Genomic DNA, 24,130 nt, shown 5'->3' with positions numbered 1-24,130 from the left:
TCAATACACTTTTTATCCAATTAAATTTTTACCAAACCTTCCATCCTTTTTATCTTAATGATGTCAAGAGTAATTAAAAAATCTCCTCGGTACATTTTTTAAAAGCATTTCATGTATGAATGTCAATTTTCTATCTTTTCCGTTTTTGATTTTTTTAAACTTAAAATAAACAAAATGTAATTCCTTAATTGAATGCTTGGTGGAGTGAACATTGTACAATTTTCATAGATGCTCCTGCATCATTCTCATAACCAAATGTAAACAACATAAATGCTTGATCACTGTTTCAATTACTGCTAGGTTAAAACGCACAAATGACTTCCAATACCTTTGTTAGAGTTGTCTCCCATACCACAGGTCTACCACCTTAATATAAGGTTTATAACAGCTAACGTGAACCTGAATAGTTATTTTCCAAAGCAACGTCAATGACGTAGATTTATAATGTCATGCACATTCTCGTTTTTCTTCTTTTTTCGGGTTTATGTTTAGTGAATTTGTATCAAATACATTCTGTGCATTTAAACTTATAAAATTTAGTAACTGCCAAAGTAGATCATACATTTAGTATAAAATAAGGAGCAATTAAATATCTTGAACAAATACTATAAAATTGGAGATGGATAACAAAAAAGTCATATAATAAAACAATTGTAATAGTTGACTTTTGATATCAGTTTAAACAATGATTTATCAATCCAGAGATATGACGTTCACCCTCGGCCGTTGGCCTCGGTGAATATCATATCTCACTGGTTAATAAATTATTGTATCAACCTCATCAAATTAAGAACAATAGTTATTGTATATCATACTTGAAAAACCAATACTGAAAGCTTACGACAAAAAAATCTCATAACTGTGCATTAAAAATACCTTAATTCAAAGTATAATAATAATGAATACTTTATTCCGAAAGCAAAAACAATTTCAAGGTTTATATTTTGTGTAGCATAGATATAATGATAACAATGTATATGCACCTAAAGGAAGAAATAAAACATTTTCTGTAACTTAAATTTAAATTTCTCAAAAGTTTGTTTCTAGCCATTTTTAGAATGGAAAATCCAATACAGTTCCTTGAAAAGAGTACATGCATAACAAATAGATTGTTCTATAAAAAAGAAAAATACAACAAAATATCAACAAGACAAAAACTACCTTATTTATACCATATGCATTCTATCTTGTTTTATCGGTTGAAAAAAATAAAATCTAGAAAATCTCTCGCAAACTGTTACACAGTATCAATCCAATATTTTACTAAAGTTAATTCTAAATAGCGCAGTTTGTTGGTAAAGAGGCAAGTAACGTTGTATGTAACAAGTAAGAAAAACGTTCTGTCTTTCGGGTAAGTGAGACTAAAAATTGATGTTGTCTCGAATAAAGCTATGTATATTAAAACAATAACATAACGGTTCCAAAAATGATGCAATCTAAATTGCTTAAACAGTGAACATACCGGGCTGGTTATGAATGGTCTTTTCAAATCTTTTGATGTTGCTCGATTTTTTGTTTTTGCTTTTACTTTTCCTTGAGTAATAAGAAGGTTGTTCAGTTTTAGACCTTTATATAATTCTTTTGATTCCTTTTTTTCTAATCATCGTAATAATCGAGAAAAAAAAAACAAATCTAGTTTTACAGTTATATTCAGATGTAGCTTATTATAAAGCCTTTGCAGGTAAATCATGTCATTTTCTAAATCATATTATTTGTATTTGTAGATTGTGATACAAGGATTGTGCTGACGTTTTCTTTCATTATAACATTATGTTGAATAACATTCCATGCCAGCTAATATTGTATATTAAAACTATATTGGTGCGTCTCTCAATCCAAACAAGTCTTCAGTTGTTTTATTTTTATGTAATCAGAAAAGTTTGTTTTGTGTTTGGATGAGCAAACGGAAGAAGAACATTGTCGTTATTATATTGTTTCCATTTATGATTTGTGTACCTTATAAAGTTCGTAAAAGTTCCTTGTTCAGGTTCTCAAAATGTATAACGAAAATACAGAACTCCAAGGCAAATTCAAAAAGGGGGGGGGGGGATTCCATAAAAACTGACAAAATCAAACGCTATCAATAAATGAAACAATTGAAAAACAACTGCCACATTCATGACTTGGTACAGACATTTTCCGAAGAAAATGGTAAGTTAAACCAGGTTTATAGCTAGCTAAACCTCCCTCTTGTATGACATTTGTTTATAGTTAGCAAGGCAATCGGCTTTTTTAATTGTATTATATTTTGTTCTATATTATGAATAAAATGTTTTATTGCTCATTTGTTCCGCCACAAAACGTTAATAATAATCTGAGTACATGATAACATTTGCACAATCCTGACACAAAGACTATTGAATTGCCTGTCTCTAGACAATTAAAAAGTGCAGATAGATCCGTTTCAAAATGTCCGGTTTTACTCTACTTCCCGATTAGAAGTGATTTCTTTTCGAGCATACCGAATATATTCGTCAAGGTGAACATCCATGGATGCGTTTCTTTGGAGTTTAACTTAATTTATTCCTGATTTAAAATTCACCTTTCACAGTTTCTTTGTCTGCGAAGTATCCTTAAATTTCCAGCCCAATTTCCGTATATTCTTCTCTAGTTACTCTTTACTTTGAATTTAAATACTTTTCTTCAAAGTTAAGGTTCCTCTGGATTCTAATTCCAGTGTGTCAAATTTATTATTTTACTTTCTGGTCATTTCGCCTATATGTTTTGGAATCCTACATTTTGGTCCCTATAAAGTGTTTGCTGTCTGAACACTAAAGATGAATACATCTTTTTCTGTTTTAGTTTTGAAGAAAGAAATAAACTGAGCAAACCTTAATAACTGCAACCTTAATGTTGTGTAGAACTGGAATTATCACAGAAGGGAAAATGAACCAAAAGACAAAAAAAAAAATGACCCATATGTTTATATGTTTTGGTTAAGCATGTGCTTATTGTACAATTTGTACATCTGTTAAAATTACACTTGTTCAGATATAAGTCGTAACATTTTTCGAATCCCGATGTAGTTTAGGTAAACATCAAAGTACGTTTAAAAATTGGTATTGGTGTAAAATAGATTTAGGGGAATTTGGCCGTATCCCTTTATTATGAAAATGTCTGTTTGCTTATGACCAAATTATAAAGAACTTTTAAAGGTTGGTTAATTTTTTAAGTACCAGTCTTTTGAAACCGAACAATAGAACAAAGCAGATTTGCAATTATTAGAGAAATGAATACCAAACTTTATTGACAGGATTACATCGTTATACAGTGACGTAATTACGAGTTGGTTGACCGTTCAAGAATATCTGTGTCACAAACGACCACATATATTTTCAAATCGCTGTAACGACAATTCAATCTTCTTTCCTCGATTGTAATATCACCGAATGTAACATTTCACAGAATGCAACAGATCACCATAATTTGTACTTAACATGAGCAGCATGACGGGTTCTACTAGTGGAGCCGGATCTGCTAACCCTTTCGGAGCACATGAGATCACCCCAATATTTTGGCGAGTTTCGTGTTGATCAGTTTTTAGCTTTTTATGCATTGCTTTGTGGTCTTGTTAGTCTTCTCGTCGTCTTATTTGCAATGACAATGTCCCAACGTTAACTTCCGACTCTCTTTTACATATATTTTTATATATATATATATATAGGTCCCATGAAAATAAACGTGTATTTTACTCGACAACATTTTTCCTCATTTTTTTTCCGTGAACCTCGTATATTTTCTAAATACCCATACATGATTTTGTCTGTAAAACTATTAATATCTATGCACCATCATTCAGTCACATGTAAGTTATTATTCTGGGTTATGAACAAAGCAAATAAGATAACTAAACAGATTATATTTTACAAGATCTTTGTACAAATGCATCAGACACTGAAACAATTGTCATTTAAATTCATAAATAATTGCCTATGACGTGTCCTACGCGAATGGTTTTCCAACCCATTCCAATGAACACACAATGGATAAAAGTGTAAAAATATATTTTGGATTTCCAATGTAATTGATCATGTTGTTACAACCTACATGTCTTTCATCTCTTGATAAGTTTTTTGTGAAGGTTTTGCTTTTTAGAAGTATTTAGATCAGGTTGTAGCACCCATTATATCTTTGTTTTTCTAGCTGTTCATTGTACTACAAGTCCTGTTAAGACTGTCAGCGATGTGATATTTGCAGATTATGATAGCAGCTTGAGACCAGTATGTAATGGGACTACGCAAGTTAATGCTACTCTAGGCATTGCACTGAGACAAGTTATAGAACTGGTATGTTATACCAAGCTACTTCTGTTAGTTTGTATTGTAGTGTTAAATGTAGCCTAACGGCCATCGAAATGTTGTAAAACAGTTGCAAAATGAAGTTGTAAACTAATTTTTAAAGAAAATCTTACGCCTTTTGATGCATATTTCAATATTAAACTTTACGAGGAAAAGGTGGGTTAAGATTTGTTCATACTCCAGGTCCCAAACAAAACGGACCAAAACCATATTAAATGAACCTGAAGAAGTTGTAATAAACAAAAATCAAACTTTAGATTGTTTATAGATGTATGAATGATTCTTGTACGAGGTAATGTTTGTTGTATAAATGTTATTTGTAACAAAAAGAGGAGAAGGCGTAAATACAATACTACCTTTAACCCTCATGATGAGACGTCATTGTCGTAGTTTTTTTTTCAAATTCAAAAAAAAGGAACAGATGCATACATATAAACTTATTGTAGCTAGAGAAATGTAAACATACCAAATTATTATAATTAAACAGTACAACAGACCAAACAATCCATCGACACCCGACTTCTCACAAAAAAACAGAAACAACAACAGAGAGCATATCACTCAGATAGTTTGACTTGGAATAGTCACAAAACACGATACCTGTATAGATCAGTTTTACGTGGACATAAACTCCCCTTTTGCCTAGCTAGACTATATGTTGTCAAAGGAAAACGTACTTGTACGATTAAAATCTTTTATTTTTTTCTGCTTTGAAAATCTGTAGGGATTTTTTTTGTCTTTGCACAAGACCGTGTCTTCCTGTATTGTTTTTAACGTTGTTGTATGGAATCTACTTTAAAGTACAGCAAAGCCACTGGAATGTAGGATGACATGCCTTAATATCAACAGGTTAAACATATTGAACTTGCCTATAGTTCCTCCTTTTTCATTTTTTGCCATGGCATTGTCAGTTTTTTTCGACTTAGGAGTTTGAATATATCTTTGGTATCTTAAGCTTCTCTTCTACTCAGACCATTCTATGATACGATTTTTTACTCTACTCTTGCTAGAAAATCAGTGCTTTCAAGTAATGATTTTTAGTGCATGTTTCCGTATTTTTTTTGTTAATCATTGTCATTCTTTTTGATTTCATATGTTACCACTACATGGTAGCTTAGAACAAAATCAAACCTCAGATCTGTACTTAGTGTCTTTTTGTTGTAGGGATGTATGAGTACCCTGCCACGTCCACTCTGTGTTTTGTTAGATGTCTTTCTGCTTTGGATCGATTTGATGAGTTAACCCCTTTTCAACTGATTTTTATAGTTTGTTCTTATGTTGTACTGTTACACCACTGTTCCAGGTTAGGGGAGGGTTGTCGCGCCTTCAAACTAGTTTAACCCCTTTACATTCTGTATGTGCCTGTCCCAAGTCAGGAGCCTGTAATTCAGTTGTTGTCGTTTGTTGCTGTATATCATATTTGTTTTTCGTTCATTACTTTGTACATAAATCAGGCTGTTAGTTTTCTCGTTTGAATTGTTTTACATTTGTCATTTCGGGGTCTTTTATAGCTGACTATGCGGTATGGGTTTTACTCATTGCTGAAGGCCGTACGGTGACCTATAGTTGTTAAATTCTATGTCTTTTGGTCTTTTGTGGAGAGTTAATTTTCTCATTGGCAACCAAACCACATCTTCTTATTTTTATACTGGTGCCTTTTTTTTCTTTCCTTAAATTTCTGTAGAAGAACATCTTTTGTGACATACCAAAACATTGTCATGATTTGCGATGATCTTAACATATGAAGCAGGCTTGATAGTCTTCCATTAGAAAACTATAATCCAGGTCATAGTTTTGCCAGCCTGTATGCCAGTCTTTAGAAAATTTGCACTTCTTCAAACATTTAAATTCGTCATGCATCCACGAAATACACGAAAATTGGTAAACCACGAATCCACAATATACAACACCATTTGCTGAAACAATTTCAAACAGGCCTACCTATTAAATCTCTAAAACAAAATTCCAAATTTATAAAGTTATATGCGAGGCTAGCAATCCTTTATTTAAAACATAAGATGCCCTCGGCTTATACCCGTTTTATCGTATGGTTCCTTTTAAGTTATATATTTGTTTTTACAGGACGAGCCTAACCAAGTTATAAAGCTGAATCTGTGGATACGTCTGGTATGTTATTTTCTAACTATGAGCACAATTAAGATATTTTCATATCAGATATTTCAGCATGAAGAGAAGCATTTTGTTAAATCGATCTTCCGCTAAACTTAACATGCTTAAGTAACGCAAGTTAGAATTTGACTGATATATGGCTACATCCTGTACTTATTGTTTAATAGAGAAAAATCACACAAGCAAAATAGTGTTTTGTTACTTCATTATCTAAAACTTTCTGTCAGAACCAAATATTTTTTGTATGTTTTCAATGATATAAAGTTAAATCCATCTCACGGAAAAATTTCGGTGCCATATCCGGAACATGTATTTTTAATCACACCACAACACTTCCGTGTTTACTTTTGGAACGGGGACCAAATTATTTCCCCCATTACTTCAATCCAATTTTATCAAAATTGAGGGGCAATTGTTTTATTTCCTATATTAGACTGCAAAATTTCAATTACTTTCTCATACTAGTATCCCCCTTCATGGTTTCTTGGAGAATTCTTGAAGGGTCATGACCAGCATTTAAGAGAGCAATACTGCTTTGAGTATTAATATAGGGTCATTTTATTAACTTCCTGGTTAAAATCGAAAATAAAATTTAGACCATTTACTTAGACAATCATTCACCCTATACATTTCAGAATCACTTAAAATTTAACAGGAGTTGAAAGTTTAATGAATACCCTTTAGATATACTACAAATTTAAGCATATTTACATAATTTTCATCGAATGTAGGACAGAAAGTCACAGGACAAAAAGTCACAGACAAAAAGTCACGGACAAAAAGTCTTATAACAAAAAGGCACAATTTAAATTTGAGATTATCTTTCTTTGAATATGAAAAAAAATTATTTTTGAAAACATGAATTGTATTTTTATTGAAGTATTATATATAAAGCAACTTTGTAAAATGTTGTAAACAAAATTTATTTAAAAAAAAAAAAAACAATAATGATCATATAATTGTTAAGAAAACAATTTGTCAAAGTGGCTTGATACTTAAATGGCTTTATGGTTTCAAGAATTATAGCCTTTGAATGTTTAAATTTGATAAATCTTCTTTTATTGAAGAGTATGAATGATTTGCTTAACTGTAAAATGGAAATAATCGCCAATGGCAGTCAGCAGGGTTTAAGAACATCCGTTGTTCGACCTGCTAGTCAAATGCGTTTTGTTAAAATATACTTTTTCACTTTTTTGGTCTTTGGGAAAATGTTGTTTGTGCTGTGTTTAGACCCCTCTACCAAGAAATTTGTTTTGCATGCACACATATAAAAATTGCGGTTTTTATCCAACGCAATCATAGGTTTGAACGTTGTTTTCAATTTAGACTTGTTTATATTTTTTCGTTTGGGCTTGTATTATATTTGCCTTCGGGTTTATATGATCCGTTCATCCTATTTCGACTCTTCAAAATTCAAGAGTTTATCCTAAATTGAGGTAAATTATATGGCCTTCCAAATACCGTTTCGATTCCTAACATCACTGAAGAGACATAAATTGTCGAAATCCGGATATGATGTACTAATTTTTGCACCTTTTGTTTGCGGTATACAATCTTTTCCGCAAGTTTATTGTTTTCTGTTTGCTATTAAATTAATAGTTAATATCCATTTTGTTACATCTGGTGATCCGTTTATTTGGCAATCGCCAATGACAGTCAGCAGGGTTTAAGAACATCCGTTGTTCGACCTGCTTGTCAAATGCGTTTTGTTAAAATATACTTTTTCACTTTTTAGGTCTTTTGGCAAATGTTGTTTGTGCTGTGTTTAAACCCCTCTACCAAGTAATTTGTTTTGCATGCACACGTATAAAAATTGCGGTTTTTATCCATCGCAATGATAGGTTTAAACGTTGTTTTCAATTTAGACTTGTTTATATTTGTTCCGTTTAGGCTTGTATTATACATGTATTTGCCTTCGGGTTCATATGATCCATTCATCCTATTTCGAGTCTTCATAATTCAAGAGCCTATCCTAAATTGAGGTAAATTATATGGCCTTCCAAATACCATTTCGATTCCTAACATCACTGTAGAGACATTAATTGTCGAAATCCGGATATGGTGTACTAATTTTTGCACCTTTTGTTTGCGGTATACCATCTTTTCCGCAAGTTTATTGTTTTCTGTTTGGTATTAAATTAATAGTTAATATCCATTTTGTTACATCTGGTGATCTGTTTATTTGGCAATCGCCAATGGCAGTCAAAAGGGTTTAAGAATATCCATTGTTCGACCTTCTTGTCAAATGCGTTTTGTTAAAATATACTTTTTCACTTTTTAGGACTTATGGAAAACGTTGTTTGTGCTGTATTTAGACTGCATGCACACGTATAAAAATTGCCGTTTTTATCCAACGCAATCATAGGTTTGAACGTTGTTTTCAATTTAGACTTGTTTATATTTTTTCGTTTAGGCTTGTATTATATTCGCCTTCGGGTTTATATGATCCGTTCATCCTATTTCGACTCTTCAAAATTCAAGAGTCTATCCTAAATTGAGGTAAATTATATGGCCTTCCAAATACCGTATCGATTCTTAACATCACTGAAGAGACATTAATTGTCGAAATCCGGATATGGTGTACTATATTTTGCACCTTTTGTTTGCGGTATACCATCTTTTCCGCAAATTTATTGTTTTCTGTTTGGTATTAAATTAATAGTTAATATCCATTTTGTTACATCTGGTGATCCGTTTATTTGGCAATCGCCAATGGCAGTCAGCAGGGTTTAAGAACATCCGTTGTTCGACTTGCTAGTCAAATGCGTTTTGTTAAAATATACTTTTTCACTTTTTAGATCTTTTGGAAAATGTAGTTTGTGCTGTGTTTAGACCCCTCTACGAAGAAATTTGTTTTGCATGCACAGGTATAAAAATTGCGGTTTTTATCTAACGCAATCATAGGTTTCAACGTTGTTTTCAATGAAGGCTTGTTCATATTATTTTTCGTTTAGGCATGTATTATATTTGACTTCGGGTTTATATGATCCGTTCATCCTATTTCGACTCTTCAAAATTCAAGAGTCTATCCTAAATTGAGTTAAATTAAATGGCCTTCCAAATACCGTTTCGATTCCTAACATCACTGAAGAGACATTAATTGTCGAAATCCGGATATGGTGTACTAATTTTTGCACCTTTTATTTGTGGTATACCATCTTTTCCGCAAGTTTTTTGTTTTCTGTTTGGTATTAAATTAATAGTTAAGATACAATTTGTTACATCTGGTGATCCGTTTATTTGGCAATCGCCAATGGCAGTCAGTAGGGTTTAAGAACATCCGTTGTTCGACCTGCTAGTCAAATGTGTTTTGTTTAAATATACTTTTTCACTTTTTAGGTCTTATGGAAAATGTTAATTGTGCTGTATTTAGACTGCATGCACACGTATAAAAATTGCCGTTTTTATCCAACGCAATCATAGGTTTTAACATTGTTTTCATTTTAGACTTGTTTATATTTTTTCGTTTGGGCTTGTATTATATTTGCCTTCGGGTTTATATGATCTGTTCATCCTATTTCGACTCTTCAAAATTCAAGAGTTTATCCTTAAATCCGGATAGAATGTACTAATTTTTGCACCTTTTGTTTGCGGTATACCATCTTTTCCGCAAGTTTATTGTTTTCTGTTTGCTATTAAATTAATAGTTAATATCCATTTTGTTACATCGGTGATCCGTTTATTTGGCAATCGCCAATGGCAGTCAGCAGTGTTTAAGAACATCCGTTGTTCGACCTGCTAGTCAAATGCGTTTTGTTAAAATATACTTTTTCACTTTGTAGGTCTTTTGGAAAACGTTGTTTGTGCTGTATTTAGACCCCTCTACCAAGAAATTTGTTTTGCATGCACACGTATAAAAATTGCGGTTTTTATCAAATGCAATCATAGGTTTGAACGTTGTTTTCAATTTAGACTTGTTTATATATATATATATATATATATATATATATATATGGTTTATTTTTGGACAAAACATAGCAGTTAGATTTGATTCTTGTTTGATTGTAAATTGGCTAAAATATTTAAGGATTTATTACCATGTAATGAATATGTAGGTTATTGTTATATTTAATTACCATTGGTTATGGTTAAAGTAACTCGATCTTGATTATGTTGACCAGAATATTTATATCCTGGTAAAGGTGTATACATGTACATTTTAAGTCCAAGTATTTACTAGTATAAATTTATAGCTGTTAGAACAATACTATCAGATTGTTAAAAAATTCTGTTTGTGTAATAGACAGTTGGTCGGCTGTCTCATTTGAATCGTATATCCAAAAACCACCTTCTGGTCTTTATTTGTTTTAATCATTAGTCAATACATTGATAAAACAAATGCGAAAACTGCATTTTATGTACATCCTAGCAATACTTTTGGCTACAAACTAATGGCACTGTGAATGTTTTGTCTTTTTTAATCAATACCACAAAAAGGGGGAAAATTGTGACTAAATTTTTTTTAAACAAACCGTCATTTGAGACTTTTTACTTTTTTCATGTACTTTAATTTAGATCTTAATATAAAAGGCAGATAATTCATATTGGCAAAATGCATTTAGATTACAAAGTTTCATCAGGGGGGTCCCTACACAAAACCAAAATTATTAAAAAGATATGAATATTGGTGTACAGTATGCAAAACATGCAGGTTATATAAATCACTTGGGACAGATAGCAACAAATATAAATTTGTAATATATGTGGATATTATTTTATTGACATAAAATAGATAGTCAACTACTTTGGGAAACTATTAAAATTAAAATAAGGGGCACAGCCATTTCCTGCTCTTCATTTAAGAAAAAAGAGAAAGACAAGATGGAGAATATGCTTTTTGAAAAATTAGAAAAATTAAACAACTTATTCGTCTTAAATAATTCAGATGAATTTAGACATGATATTGAAAGACTGAAACAGAACTTAAAATTTTAAGGGAAGAAAAAAATATTGAAATTTTATAATAAGAGCAAATGCAAAATGGCAAGTCGAAGGGGAGAAAAATACACGTTTCTTTTGTAATCTTGAAAAAAAAATTATACAGAAAAAAATATATTAAAATTAGTTTTGGAGAGTAATCAAGCTATTCAATATCCGAACGCCGTTCTTAGAGAACAAAAACTATTTTATGAAACTTTATACAAAAGTTCTAACCAAAGAGATGAGGAGAATGCCAAATTCATGAATGAAAATAATCCCTTTATAACTAAACCTGACAAAGAAGAGATCACTTCCTGTGAGGGTCAAATTACCTTTCAGGAATGCATTATTGCCCTGAAAAATATGAAAATTTTTAAGTCACCAGACATAGATCCTTTACTGCAGAATTCTATAAATTCTTTTGGAATGACATAAAATTTACATTGTACTCCTGTCAATTGTCTGAATGAGAGCCTTGAAAAAGGAAAAATTTCAGTAAGTCAGCGACAAGGGCTAATAGTATGTCTACCAAAGGAAGAAAAAGAAAAACATTTCATGAAAAATTGGCGTCCAATTACTCTACTTTGTGTGGACTTTATACTTGCATCTGCTTGCATAGCAAACAGATTGAGACCTTTACTTCAAAATATTATAAGTCAGCAGGCATGGGGTAATCATCAGTAATCGTAATCAGCTGTAATCAGTTACATTTTGCAATGTAATCACATATAATCAGTAATTATGCTATTTCTGATTACAAGTAATCGTAATTTAATCGATTACAATGTAAAAATCAGGTGTAATCATGATAACTTTTAGATTACTTTAAGATTACATGCATATGATTACTTTCGGATTACACATTTTGTATATGAAATTAGTTTTTGATATACAATATAGAAATAAGAAAATGTTAAGTATGAATGAAAAAAATTTATCAAACTGGTATTCACTATGATTGATCATACCTTCCATATAACAAGTTTAGTGTAACCAAGTTGGGCATGTAGAGTGGAAATGTGTGATTTATTTTGTAGCAGTTCCCTAAAGGAATTTACCTTTCCAAATGTTTTATTGTGAGATTGAGTGCTTATGATAAACGAATATGCTTTGAAAGTATTTCACTCATGGAATACTTCTGATAGTAACTCCAATTTAAGATAATACATTATTTTGTTATAACTTACTACAGGAAAATTCAATAGCATATAACAAAAAGGGAATTTAGTTCCAGTTTTTACTTTGATGATCAACATAAATGAGCCCACTTAATTATTTATGAACATTTTATTTTTTTTACAATTTGAATAAATTTTGTTTTCCATAGATAATTTGATATGTACTTTTTAACAATAGTTATTTCAAACAACTATATACATTATGAAAATAAACTACTTACAACTTTATTGATATTGCAATTAAGACAATTAATTTTTAATACCCAAGCTCACCTATAACAATTGTTTGTCAAAAATATTGAAGTAGTGATTAAGTGACACATGTGCTTAAATTATTTAGTAAAATACATTTGTGAAATGTTTTAATAATATAATAAGGATTCTGTTTTATTTATTTTCTTGTGGAATAATACCTTATAAAAATTGCAAACACTTTTTGCTTAAGTCTTTATGTTATAATAGTACAAATTATATTTAAAAAAAAAACAAATTGAAGTTATCAAATGCATGTGCTTTAAATATTTAGTAAAATACATTAGTGAAATGTCTATGTAATCAAAACTTACACATGTTTTACACAGTTCCTAGTCTTAATTATTAATAAGATGAATAAATAAAAGATATAAAAAAAAAACAAAAATTTTCACAAAAATCAGCTTTTTTGTGAGGATAAAAGTTTATAAGAAATTCTTTAATATTACAATATACAATGTAATCATAAGTAACCCAAATTAATCATGTTTACTTTAAAGAAAGTAATCTAATGTAATTGATTACATTTGAATTTAGATGTAATTGTAATGTAATCGATTACATTAAATTAGCAATGTAATTGTTATTAATCGATTACATTTTAAATTAATCGACCCCATCCCTGTAAGTCAGACACAAAAAGGTTACTTAAGAGGAAGATACATTGGTGAATGTGTTAGAATTATTGCAGATTTGATAGATTAATTAGAAAAAGATATTCCAGGATTATTATTACTGGTTGACTTTGAAAAAGCCTTCGACACGGTCGAATGGTCTTTTATTGAAAAAAAACTTTGGATTTTTATGGGTTTTATACAGACATTACTAGTGCAGTTACAAATAATGGCAATTTATCAGAATTTTTTAAATTAGGTAGTGGGGTTTCCTTGTGTTGGAACTACTTGGTGCAGCTTTAAAATATAACCCAAGTGTATCTGGTGTCACAGTAAACGACTCACAGTTTTTACTAGGTCAATATGCAGACGACTCCTCTCTGATTCTGGATGAAAGTGAGGAATCTCTTAAACAAGCTTTGCATATATTTGATTGTTTCTCTGCTTGTGCTTGTTTGAGAGTAAATGTAGATAAAACTGAAGCCATATGGGTTGGCTCAAGATTAGGAAGTAATGAAAAACTGTTACCAAATAAGAAATTATTATGGAATACATCAGGAAAGTTTAAACTGTTGGGAATTCGTTTCAATCTCTTAAATGATGATAAAACTTAAGAAAACTTTACAGAAAAAATTAAAAGCATGAAAAGCCTTCTCAATTTAGGGGCATACAGGAACTTGACATATATTGGCAAAACCATTATTATAAAAACTTTGGCTTTCCCGCTTTTGGTACAGATCCTGGCAGTACTACCAAATCCGCAAGTTCAGGTTATGCAAGAAATACATGGAATTTTCATCTGAAATTTATGGGATGGAAAGCCAGACAAAATAAAAAGGAAGGTTATTATAAGTAATTATGCTGAAGGAGGTTTAAAATTCCCCCATATAGAAAGTTTTTGTATGTCCCTTAAAATGTCATGGCTTTAGAAACTGCTAGATCCTTTAATCTTTTCCTTTGGAAGATTTTATTTCTAAGTTACAGTTATATAGAAAAATATAGGGGAGATAAAATCTAGCATCTGACAAAAGACGGATTGGAAACTGTTGCAAAAAAGTTAAATCCTTTTTGGAGAGACATTCTTCTTAATCTGTCCAAAATTAAAATTGAAGCCAGAAAAGATGAAACATGAAAACAATGCCATAAACATCCAGAGTCAACCCATTTGGCTGAATATTAACATTAAAAGATGGGGAAAGCCATTTGTTTATGATAATTATTGTAATGAGGGTATATTTTTATAAATAATATAATCTCAGATGGAAAAAACATACTGACATTTGAACAGTTTAATCTAAGTATACAGTTTATACCAATTTTGTTGAATATTATGATCTTGTTAGTGCAATCTCAAGTATCTGGAAAAAAAACAATTGCAGAGCATGGTAGATAAGATGTTATTGAAAATGATATTGTAGAAAAACTAAAAAATAATAAAAAAAAAAAAAACTATGTTAATATTTTTATCGATTTTTTTCTGGCCAATATTAAAGAAAATCCTTCAAGATCCATATAATACAGTTCAACATATAATGTTGATTTTAAAATATTATATTTATAGCTGTAAAAATTCAGGTGAAAAACCTTCTGTGAAAAGTAGTACTGAATATTTATAATATTGTATAAGAATAGAACAACTTTCTGTTAATTACTTATCCCCTACCCAAAACGAATATATACATGTATATAAAAAATGGTTGCCATTACAATCTGTCCTAGGTGAATTAAATATTTCATAACTGGTACAAACATTATAGTTATACTTTTTTTATTGTTTGCTATTTAAAGGAAATATCTTAAAGACCATACTTGAAACTGTACATGTGTAATCAAGCTTGATGTATTCTGTCTTTATTGAAAAAAAAAAAACAAAAACAAAAAAACAAAAACAAAAACAAAAAACAAACATAGTGTATATATAACTTAACTATCTAACGTATCGCAAAAAAAAATAATGCATTTGTACTCGTCTGGTAATTTATTGGTACCATATTGATGAGGATTGTTTTACAGGTGTAATACCACCAAATCATAGTACGTCACATCCGGTTGCAAACGAAAATAGGTCGAAAAAAAATATTCCCTTGAATTTGACAGTTGTAGGTAATTAATCCTACATTTCATTGCAATAAAACATTTCTGGGTCATAAACATATATCTTGGGTATTTAGAAGCACCATTATTTTTTTTATTTGGGGTTTCTATAGAATATTTTGGAAACTTGAGGTTACATGGTTACTAAAGCTTGTACACAGGTTAATAAAAGGGAAACATTTGATTGGTTAACTTCCAGTGATGGTTATTTTCTTATATGCAATGAAATGTTATGTAAAATTTTGTCTATAGTACTGGACAGAATAAAACTTTACTCTTGCCAAGTATTTCTTTATTTGAAACAAAGATAAATTCTGCACATTTTTTTGAAAATTGCAAATTTTACAAAGACTAATAGGGGAAAATCATTGGTGGTATTATACCTAATATGGAAGCTGTACATGCACCTTTGACCTTGTGAGAACTCTCGTGTGTTAAAATTTCTTGCTATTTAAGTGAAATATTACAAAAAATGAGATATTCTGAGTGGATTGAGTCTCCAAAACACATTTTATGAGAAAATTTCCTTGAAATAGGACTCTACCATGAATATTAGTTGACAGAACAAGCCATACTTAGTGTTTTGGGGACCTTTTTCTCCTTATTTCTTATATTCTGCTATAATAGAAAATGTTTCCTCAGAAATACTACAATAAATATATAGTTATAAGTAAATGAAATTATTTTTAAAGCAGTAACAACAAATTATTCACTAGAAGAGAAGCTTTTTATGTCCCTCTCTGGAACGCGGCGTAAATTTAAGTTTTACGTAAGGACTTATTGAAACCTCCTTGGAGACTGTAAACTTTTATATTGATAGTTCATTCAGCTTGTATACTTTAATTACTCATTTATTGTAACATTTCTATCATAAATGAGTGAAAGTTACACCAAAATTTTTATTTATTGGCCTAAAAAGTTGAAATTTTGAGGAAATGAGAGGTATAAATGGACCAAACAGACCTTATAAAGAAGACAAAGAGGTCCAATAGTGGTATTTATCATCCTAAAGTCATCTTTTGTATCATATTCAACTGTTTGAAGGCAGATGAGATAAATATTTGATCATTTATTAGTCCACACTATATTCTATCATGATGTATATGGTCATATTTATAAATTAAATGTTTACAAAACTTTGAATTGTTCGAAACACTAAGGATTTTTCCCCAGAAATAAATTTCCTGGGCTGTATTTGGTAAACCTTTCGGAATTGTGAGTCATTAGTGCTCTTCAACTATGTTCTTGATTTGGTCTTTTAATTTGTTTTAATTGAGCGACACTTATGAGTTGTTTGTAGACAAACCGCGCGTCTGGCATACAAAACTGTACGCCTGGTATCGTTGATGTTTTTTTTTTACTTTTTAATTTAGATTTATTCTGATAAAGGAGAAATAATCCATTTGGAACAATGTTCCATCGCCCATTACACATGCATTATAATGATTGATTGACTGTTGGTGCTTTAATGCATCTTTCAGCAGAATTGGCTATTGTGGTGGTCATTACAAATGCATTATGCGTTTGATACAGGTCAAGTATACCATGGAAGTATTATACTTCCATGAGTATACATTATGTTTTACTTTAAGTTAAGTTTCTTTAGTATTTTTATCTACTTTACTTTGAAATAATTGTCGCCAAAAGCACATCTTAAATGTTGGAAAATAAAAATCTCACAGAAAGTAAGCTATACAAATTTGAAGACAAGAATGATAAATGCATAAAAAAACTGAAAATAAGAAAAAAATATATCATGTATATTCAACGAGTAAATATCACGTCTTAGTTATATTATCTTTTTTCTGACCAAATGCAAAACTTAGTAGAAATATATGTTGAGATTGGAACTTCATGAAGATAAAATACAATTGTAAAAGAAATTAATGTACAGAAAATTTAAGTCTTTAAAGCAAAAATTTTAAATTATCCTAATTTAACTATTTCAGAAATGGAATGATTGCTTACTTCAGTGGGATCCAAATGATTTTGATGGAATCACTAACATTATCGTACCCTACAAAAAGATATGGGTGCCTGACTTAACCCTTTATGACAGGTATATACAGCCTTATTTGAAATTTCATAAATGTCTTACAGTGGCTTTATACTCTGAATATTTTAATGCAGTTAAAAGTTCACACTTTTTGTTCAAGCGCAAGTTGCGATGTTACTTTCGTTGCTAGTCCAGAAATTCCAACATATAGCTATAGTACTTTACAACTACTATTCTAAAAACCTTTGGTGTATTTACCACCCAAAAATATCCAATGCAATTTTTATAAATGTGATTGTATTCCATAAAATTGTAATGCTGTTCTGGAGGGATGTATGTAACTTGACACTTTTCACGATTTACTGTTGCTTTTTCTAATTTTAAAAGCAAATAAAGGCAACAGTAGTATACCGCTATTCGAAATTCATAAATCGATTGAGAAAAAAAAACAAATCCGGCTTTCAAACTAAAACTGAGGGAAACACATCAAATATAAGAGGAGAACAACGACACAACAGAAACACAACACTAAAATGCAACACACACAGAAACGAACTATAATATAACAATGGCCATTTTCCTGACTTGGTACAGGACATTTTAAGAAAAAAAGGTGGGTTGAAAAATAACCATTCAACTCTTAAATTGAACCCGTTTTGCAGTTTTATAGATTTCTGAACGAAACGCAATGAAAGGAGCAAATATTATTAATATTATTTAACTTTGGAACAAGCCAATATATACTTTCTATACATATGGTTATTTCTTTTTAAAAATTATTTATTCTCCACTTTATGATTTTTACAAATCTATGCAATATAATTATATAGTTTCTACACATGCAGTCGATGCAAGAAGAGAACAGTAATTGTGCAATATTTGCACAGATGGTTTTAAATTTGCACCTTTCTGAAAATTGTATTTTGACAGTCGCTCTCTCCTTTTAAAGAATTGCCAGTTAAATCCTTGGATGCTCAGTACCCCCTCTTTTTGGATATGTTGAAAATCCAATTCCGCTTCTGAGTAATTAAATGTTAATCACAAAATTTAAATGGGACAATGGGAAAGGGTGCAGTAAGGGGAGCGAGCCAGCTCCCTTCTTAGAACTCTGCTACCATGTATTTTTTGAACTATACCTGCTTCATGACCTAATATATTATTGATAATACATTTGTACCGCATTATTGTCATGTAGTGTAAATATCAAGGCTCAAGTATACAAATTAGTGCTTTTCCTCTGATATCACATACACTATCAACCACTTCCCCCTTTTTTAAAGATACATATAACTCATATAAATAAAGATTCGTTAAAACAACCTCATGATTGAAATAAACACCTTATCGTAATTTACCATGCAGCTTGCCATTCAATAACTAAACAAACTGACATGACCGGTGTTGTTTTATGTTATGGGAATACAAGTTCTGAGTCACTTTTACATGTTTTAGTATAATTCTTGTGTTAGCAACTGTCTATTATACAGTTGTATAGCAAAATTAAATAGACTGGATTAAAAATTAGTATAAATTTATCCTTTCTTTGAAAAGAATACCCCCAAACTATATAATAAGTTTAAAGTATGGGACGATCAGATCGACATATTGAAATATAAACGCAAAATAATTTATTTGAACTGTTAACACCATTCTTTTAACTACTTAATTGGTCATTTCCCTATACTTTTGATCTTTTGGATGTCTATTCGGAATACGTGTACCTAAACAATGTATACATACAATTGAGAATGGAAACGGGGAATGCGTCAAAGAGACAACAACCCGACCAAAGAGCAGAAAACAGCCCAAGACCACCAATGGGTCTTCAAAACAGCGAGAAAATCCCGCACCGGAGGCGGGCTTCAGCTTCAGCAAATAAATACAACGACGTTTTTTACCATAATAGTTTTTTAAATGGAAAACATTATTCACTTCCGTTTCAGTATTTCATCAGAGTTCTTTGGATTGGCAGATTTTAGACCAACTATTTACTATGATGGATCAGTGTATTACAACTTTCCGACAGTTATTGAAGCTTTGTGTCCCATTGATGTTGCAAACTTTCCTTTCGATTCCCAAAAATGCGAGTTGATTTTTGGTTCATGGGCTTATCATGGATTTTCGTTAGACTTTTCTCCAAGATCAAGTGCTGTCGATTTATCGTCAATGAAACAAAACGTGGAATGGGAGGTTCCAAATCTAACCGTAGAACGACATGTTGTTTATTATGGATGCTGCCCAGAACCATATCCAGATGTTACGTTCTACTTTCATTTAAAAAGAAAACCAGCGTTCTACGTGACGAATATAATAATACCGTCAATTATGATCACAATATTAGTGGCCCTTGGATTTATATTACCTGTTAGTTCCGGTGAAAAAGTATCCCTAGTGATAACTGTTATGTTAGCAATGTCTGTTTTCCAGCTACTTGTAGCGGACAAGCTTCCTCCGTCAGCTGAAGCAACACCATGGATTGGTAGGTATCAAATAATTTAATGCATAGCATTTATGTTGTATCCTTTTACTAAAGCCAAAATGACTACCTTGTCATTTTAAATAATGGGTTACGGGTTATATACCATATCCATAAGCTTGATACATTCAGAAAGTAAAATGAATAGTTATTTCGATAGGACTGTGTGGCTTTTATTTTGCTTTATTAATTAATTTTAAATATGTAGAGATGGAATATGAATTTGACGGGTGAGAACAAGAGTAACAATAAGTATATGTAATATATACATTCTGAATTTAACTCCTTTTACACTGATGATGACAGATACAATATTACCGACTACCGTATATACTAATTCAAATCTTCAACAGATAGTTGCCGATTCACATCAAATACACTGCACTTATAGAATTCTTTGTAATTTATGCGTAATTATGTGTCATTACCTGCTTTTTAAAATCACTAGTTATGAAATGTTATGCAATTGAAATAAAAAAATATCAGTCTAATATAAAAATAAGAAGTTGTGGTATGATAGCCAACGAGACAACTCTCTACCCGAGACAAAATGAAATAAAAGTTAACAACTATAGGTCACCGTACGGCCTTGAACAATGCCAATACCGCATAGTCAGCTATAAAAGGCACCGAAAAGACAAATGTAAAACAATTCAAACGAGAAAACTAACCATGCTAACGGCCTAATGTATGTTCAAAATAATAAACGAAAAACAAATATGATATACAGCAACAAACGACACCCACTGAATTACAGGCTCCTGAATACTTACACAATGAATCTCAAAACTATTCAACAGATTTATCTGGATTAAGAGTATTCACGTGCTTACTCGATATTTAAGCATAGGTCATCTGTCAACAAACATACAATGTATTCAAGCGGGTAAATTTAATAGCATCATCTTCTAAATATGTATCCATTGTTTCTTTGGATTCAGTTATCTTCTTCAACTTCATACTTGGATTATCTGGCGTGTCAACTATCCTTCAGGGAGTTGTAATCAACGTGTTTTACCGTGGCGAGCAAGCAATACCATACTGGCTAATGAAGGGTGTGATTACAACGGCATGCCTGATAACGTTTGTTACTCTGCCCGGGGCTGAAAGAAACAACTGCTGTACAAAAAAGGTATTCATTTAATTTTCGATCGAATTGTACCAGGAACAGGATGGTGTATTGATTTTTAGCTAAGATTCCTAACGTCCACTGCATACATAGTTTTTGGTGAGAAATTAAATAAATGGCGTTGACTCTAAAAGAGAACAGGCTGCCGTTTCATAAAACAATCGCTAATAACGACTAACGTTAATATTAGCGTGCGACTAACGACTACATAACGATTACGTTTACGTGCGTTTCATAAAGCATATGTAGACGAATCGTTAGATTTTTCGATCGTTAGACAATCGCTATTTATTTTTAGAACGGGAATCCCCGGATATCGCACTCTTTGTTGTTGGAGAAAAATATGCTAGTAATCGACTGAGAGTAAAAAAAGACTCCAAGTACAAGAAATCCCAATTTTAAATGTTTCCTCCAACGAGGTAGACTTAATAAATTTGTTTCCTATTTATTAAAGAATAATTCATGCAAGTCCTAGATTAGTTGGAAATTTTCACATGACACACGATTTATTTTTGCGTAGCCAAATTGGCCTTCGTAGGCTACGCGTACCCGCAACCGATTTTATAATAAACTGTCATATGATCGGGAATGAAACGTGAAAGATACACGAAAAATATCGGATATTTCCTGACTTTGTGAATTCAGTGAAGATAATGGCAAATAATATTTTTTTAATTTGTATTATTAGTTATAAAAACCGAAATTAAATGTAAATGCACATTAAAAGAATAAAATTATACAGAATATGAATAAATATATGTAAAAAAAACTCGAGTGAAATATTATTTGTTATATTTGTTTCGCGATCATTACAAGTAATATTTAAAAAAGTCACATTGTGTTCCTGTAATATAAATCTATACTACTCAAGGAAGAGACTGATTTCATTGAGCAGCAACTCCTCTGAAACCATACAAAGTCGGAAATATTTGTGATATGACGTATACATGTAGTGTTTTGTAGTACTTATTTTTCTTTGAAACAATCTTTTTTCTACAGAAAACGACAATTTTATTTAGTAAATCTCAAAATTCGAAGACCTTTATCAATCCGTGTCTTATAGGCTTTCGTGTATGATCAGTCGGCGTACTACCCGCGAAAATTGATTTTTGTTTTGTTTCAACTCCTGCCTAATTGTACTGCGATTTCGCGGGCATCTTCTAGTAATATAGAATGCTGTCAGGATCAGTAAACTATGTTTTTATAAAAAATTAATACTTAACTGAACAGTACGTCAATTAGTCTTCGGTGAAAATTTTAGGATGGTCTATCTGCCAACCTCGCGATGCAGCGATTAACTTCCGGAATCAATCGTACGGCGGTTATACCCCGTGGGCATGATAGAACTATGTAGAGCCATAAATGTATTTAATATGGCCATATATTCTTGCAATCACGTATTTGCTAATTTGCAACAACAATTTGTAAAGAATTCAAACATAATTTAAGGTGACTCGAATGTTGCTGATACTGGAATTTTGACTCGAACTCGAAGTTTAACTTGGAAAGTAACTCGAAATATAACTTGAAGATCATCTCGAACTTGAACTCGAACTATAATTGATTGTAATTAAGCCACATGCAATTTACCACCTCGCAACTCCTAGAATGTGTGTTCCAGATATAATACACGCAAAGAATTTTGAATACCACAAAAGGAACTGATAGGATTCAGTTTTATTCATGTTTGATAAAATATGAGGTGTGCATGTTCATGTTAGAACCTATAATTATGAGATATCAATCTTGACCCCAAAATTTACTAGGCCGACATATATGGATCTACCAATCTTTACTAATACCCCACATGCTGCATACTAAAAGGAGAAACAGCAAATACCAACTTTCTTCTTTGGTTTCAACTTGCTGAGAATCGAATCCACGGCGATTCAAATATGAGTAAATATTTTATTTATTTCATGGCAGTGCTTAGGTTTCGAGATATAAGCAAAAAACCGCCCCCCGCCCCTTTTATGTTTAATTTTTGGCAATGGTGGCAATTTTCTTATGTATGAAATCCCCGGATAGAATTTATAAACTAGACACAACTATAAAGAACATCCAGTTAAAGTTGGATGTATTTGGAACAGTAATTTCAGAGGAGAAGAATTTTATAATAATTTACGACGACGGACGTCAAGTGATGACATAGGCTAACATGGCCCTATTTTAGACTGTATGTGAAATGTTAAAGCTGCAAAAAAACAAGTACTAAATATCTTTTCGATCTAGACTATTTTTGGCATATCAATTTTCAGAATAATTTGATAATTACTGAGTGATATTAAAGTCTGGGGACACGTCAGTTTTATAAGTTATAATTGGTGTAAGACTAGTTTCAGTAACTGTCAATCGGTACTTTATCTTTTGATCGTTGGTTTTTTATGCCTTTGTTGAGTTGAACCATTTTCAATATATCTTTATAATTCATTCTTATGTTGTACTGTTTTGTAACTTTTTTTCATGCATACTCTAGCCAAACTCGTGACTCTGCACCTAAGCGACATTACATATCCAAGTGATAATACAGTCGAAAGTTGTTTACCGACAAGTGACCGTACAGTGAAAAATATTTAGTGACATGTGTTTTTAAAGATTTAGAACTATTTGTGAGTGTAAACATATTGAAGTTAAATTTTGAAAACAATTCTTTTATTAAAAGTCAAAACTTCAGCTGAACGAACACAACTATTTCCATAATTTGGGTCGGAGCTCTTAGTTTTATTTCAATTTCCCCCCTGTTTTCTTGCTTTAAGAATGGGTTCGGCACCCCTCAATGTTTGAATATTAATGACAGATACAAAAGTTTTCTCATATACATTACAAGTAAGCCCCAGAGATAATAATGAAAAAAAAAACACGTATCCGAAAATTATTTCGAATGTCGGAGCCCCGCTTGACAGTCCCCCGAATGACCACAATATCAAAAAAAAACCATACAGTTGCGTTCCCACATTGTGTTTATTAAATAGAGAACATAAAAATTTATAGCTTTTTTTTAAAATTTTTAATACCTTTTTAATCACATCGATGGCTTTAATGA

The 24,130-nt window shown here is 31.3% G+C and overlaps 1 protein-coding gene across 1 annotated transcript; it reads left to right on the top strand.

Moving 5' to 3' along the window:
- The first annotated feature begins 1,996 nt into the window (after window positions 1–1,996).
- On the top strand, window positions 1,997–21,102 carry LOC127733450 (neuronal acetylcholine receptor subunit alpha-10-like). The gene is made up of 5 exons (XM_052242809.1): window positions 1,997–2,024; window positions 4,144–4,286; window positions 17,436–17,545; window positions 19,426–19,961; window positions 20,900–21,102. The coding sequence occupies exons 1-5, from the start codon at window positions 1,997–1,999 to the stop codon at window positions 21,100–21,102; spliced, it is 1,020 nt and encodes a 339-aa protein (XP_052098769.1).
- Window positions 21,103–24,130: the final 3,028 nt, after the last annotated feature.

Source organism: Mytilus californianus, unplaced genomic scaffold, assembly GCF_021869535.1.
Source record: "Mytilus californianus isolate M0D057914Y unplaced genomic scaffold, xbMytCali1.0.p SCAF_3, whole genome shotgun sequence".
NCBI classification, from domain to species: Eukaryota; Metazoa; Mollusca; class Bivalvia; order Mytilida; family Mytilidae; genus Mytilus; species Mytilus californianus.
The sequence above is the reverse complement of the archived record's forward strand: the minus strand, read 5'-3'. Positions and strand labels throughout refer to the sequence as shown.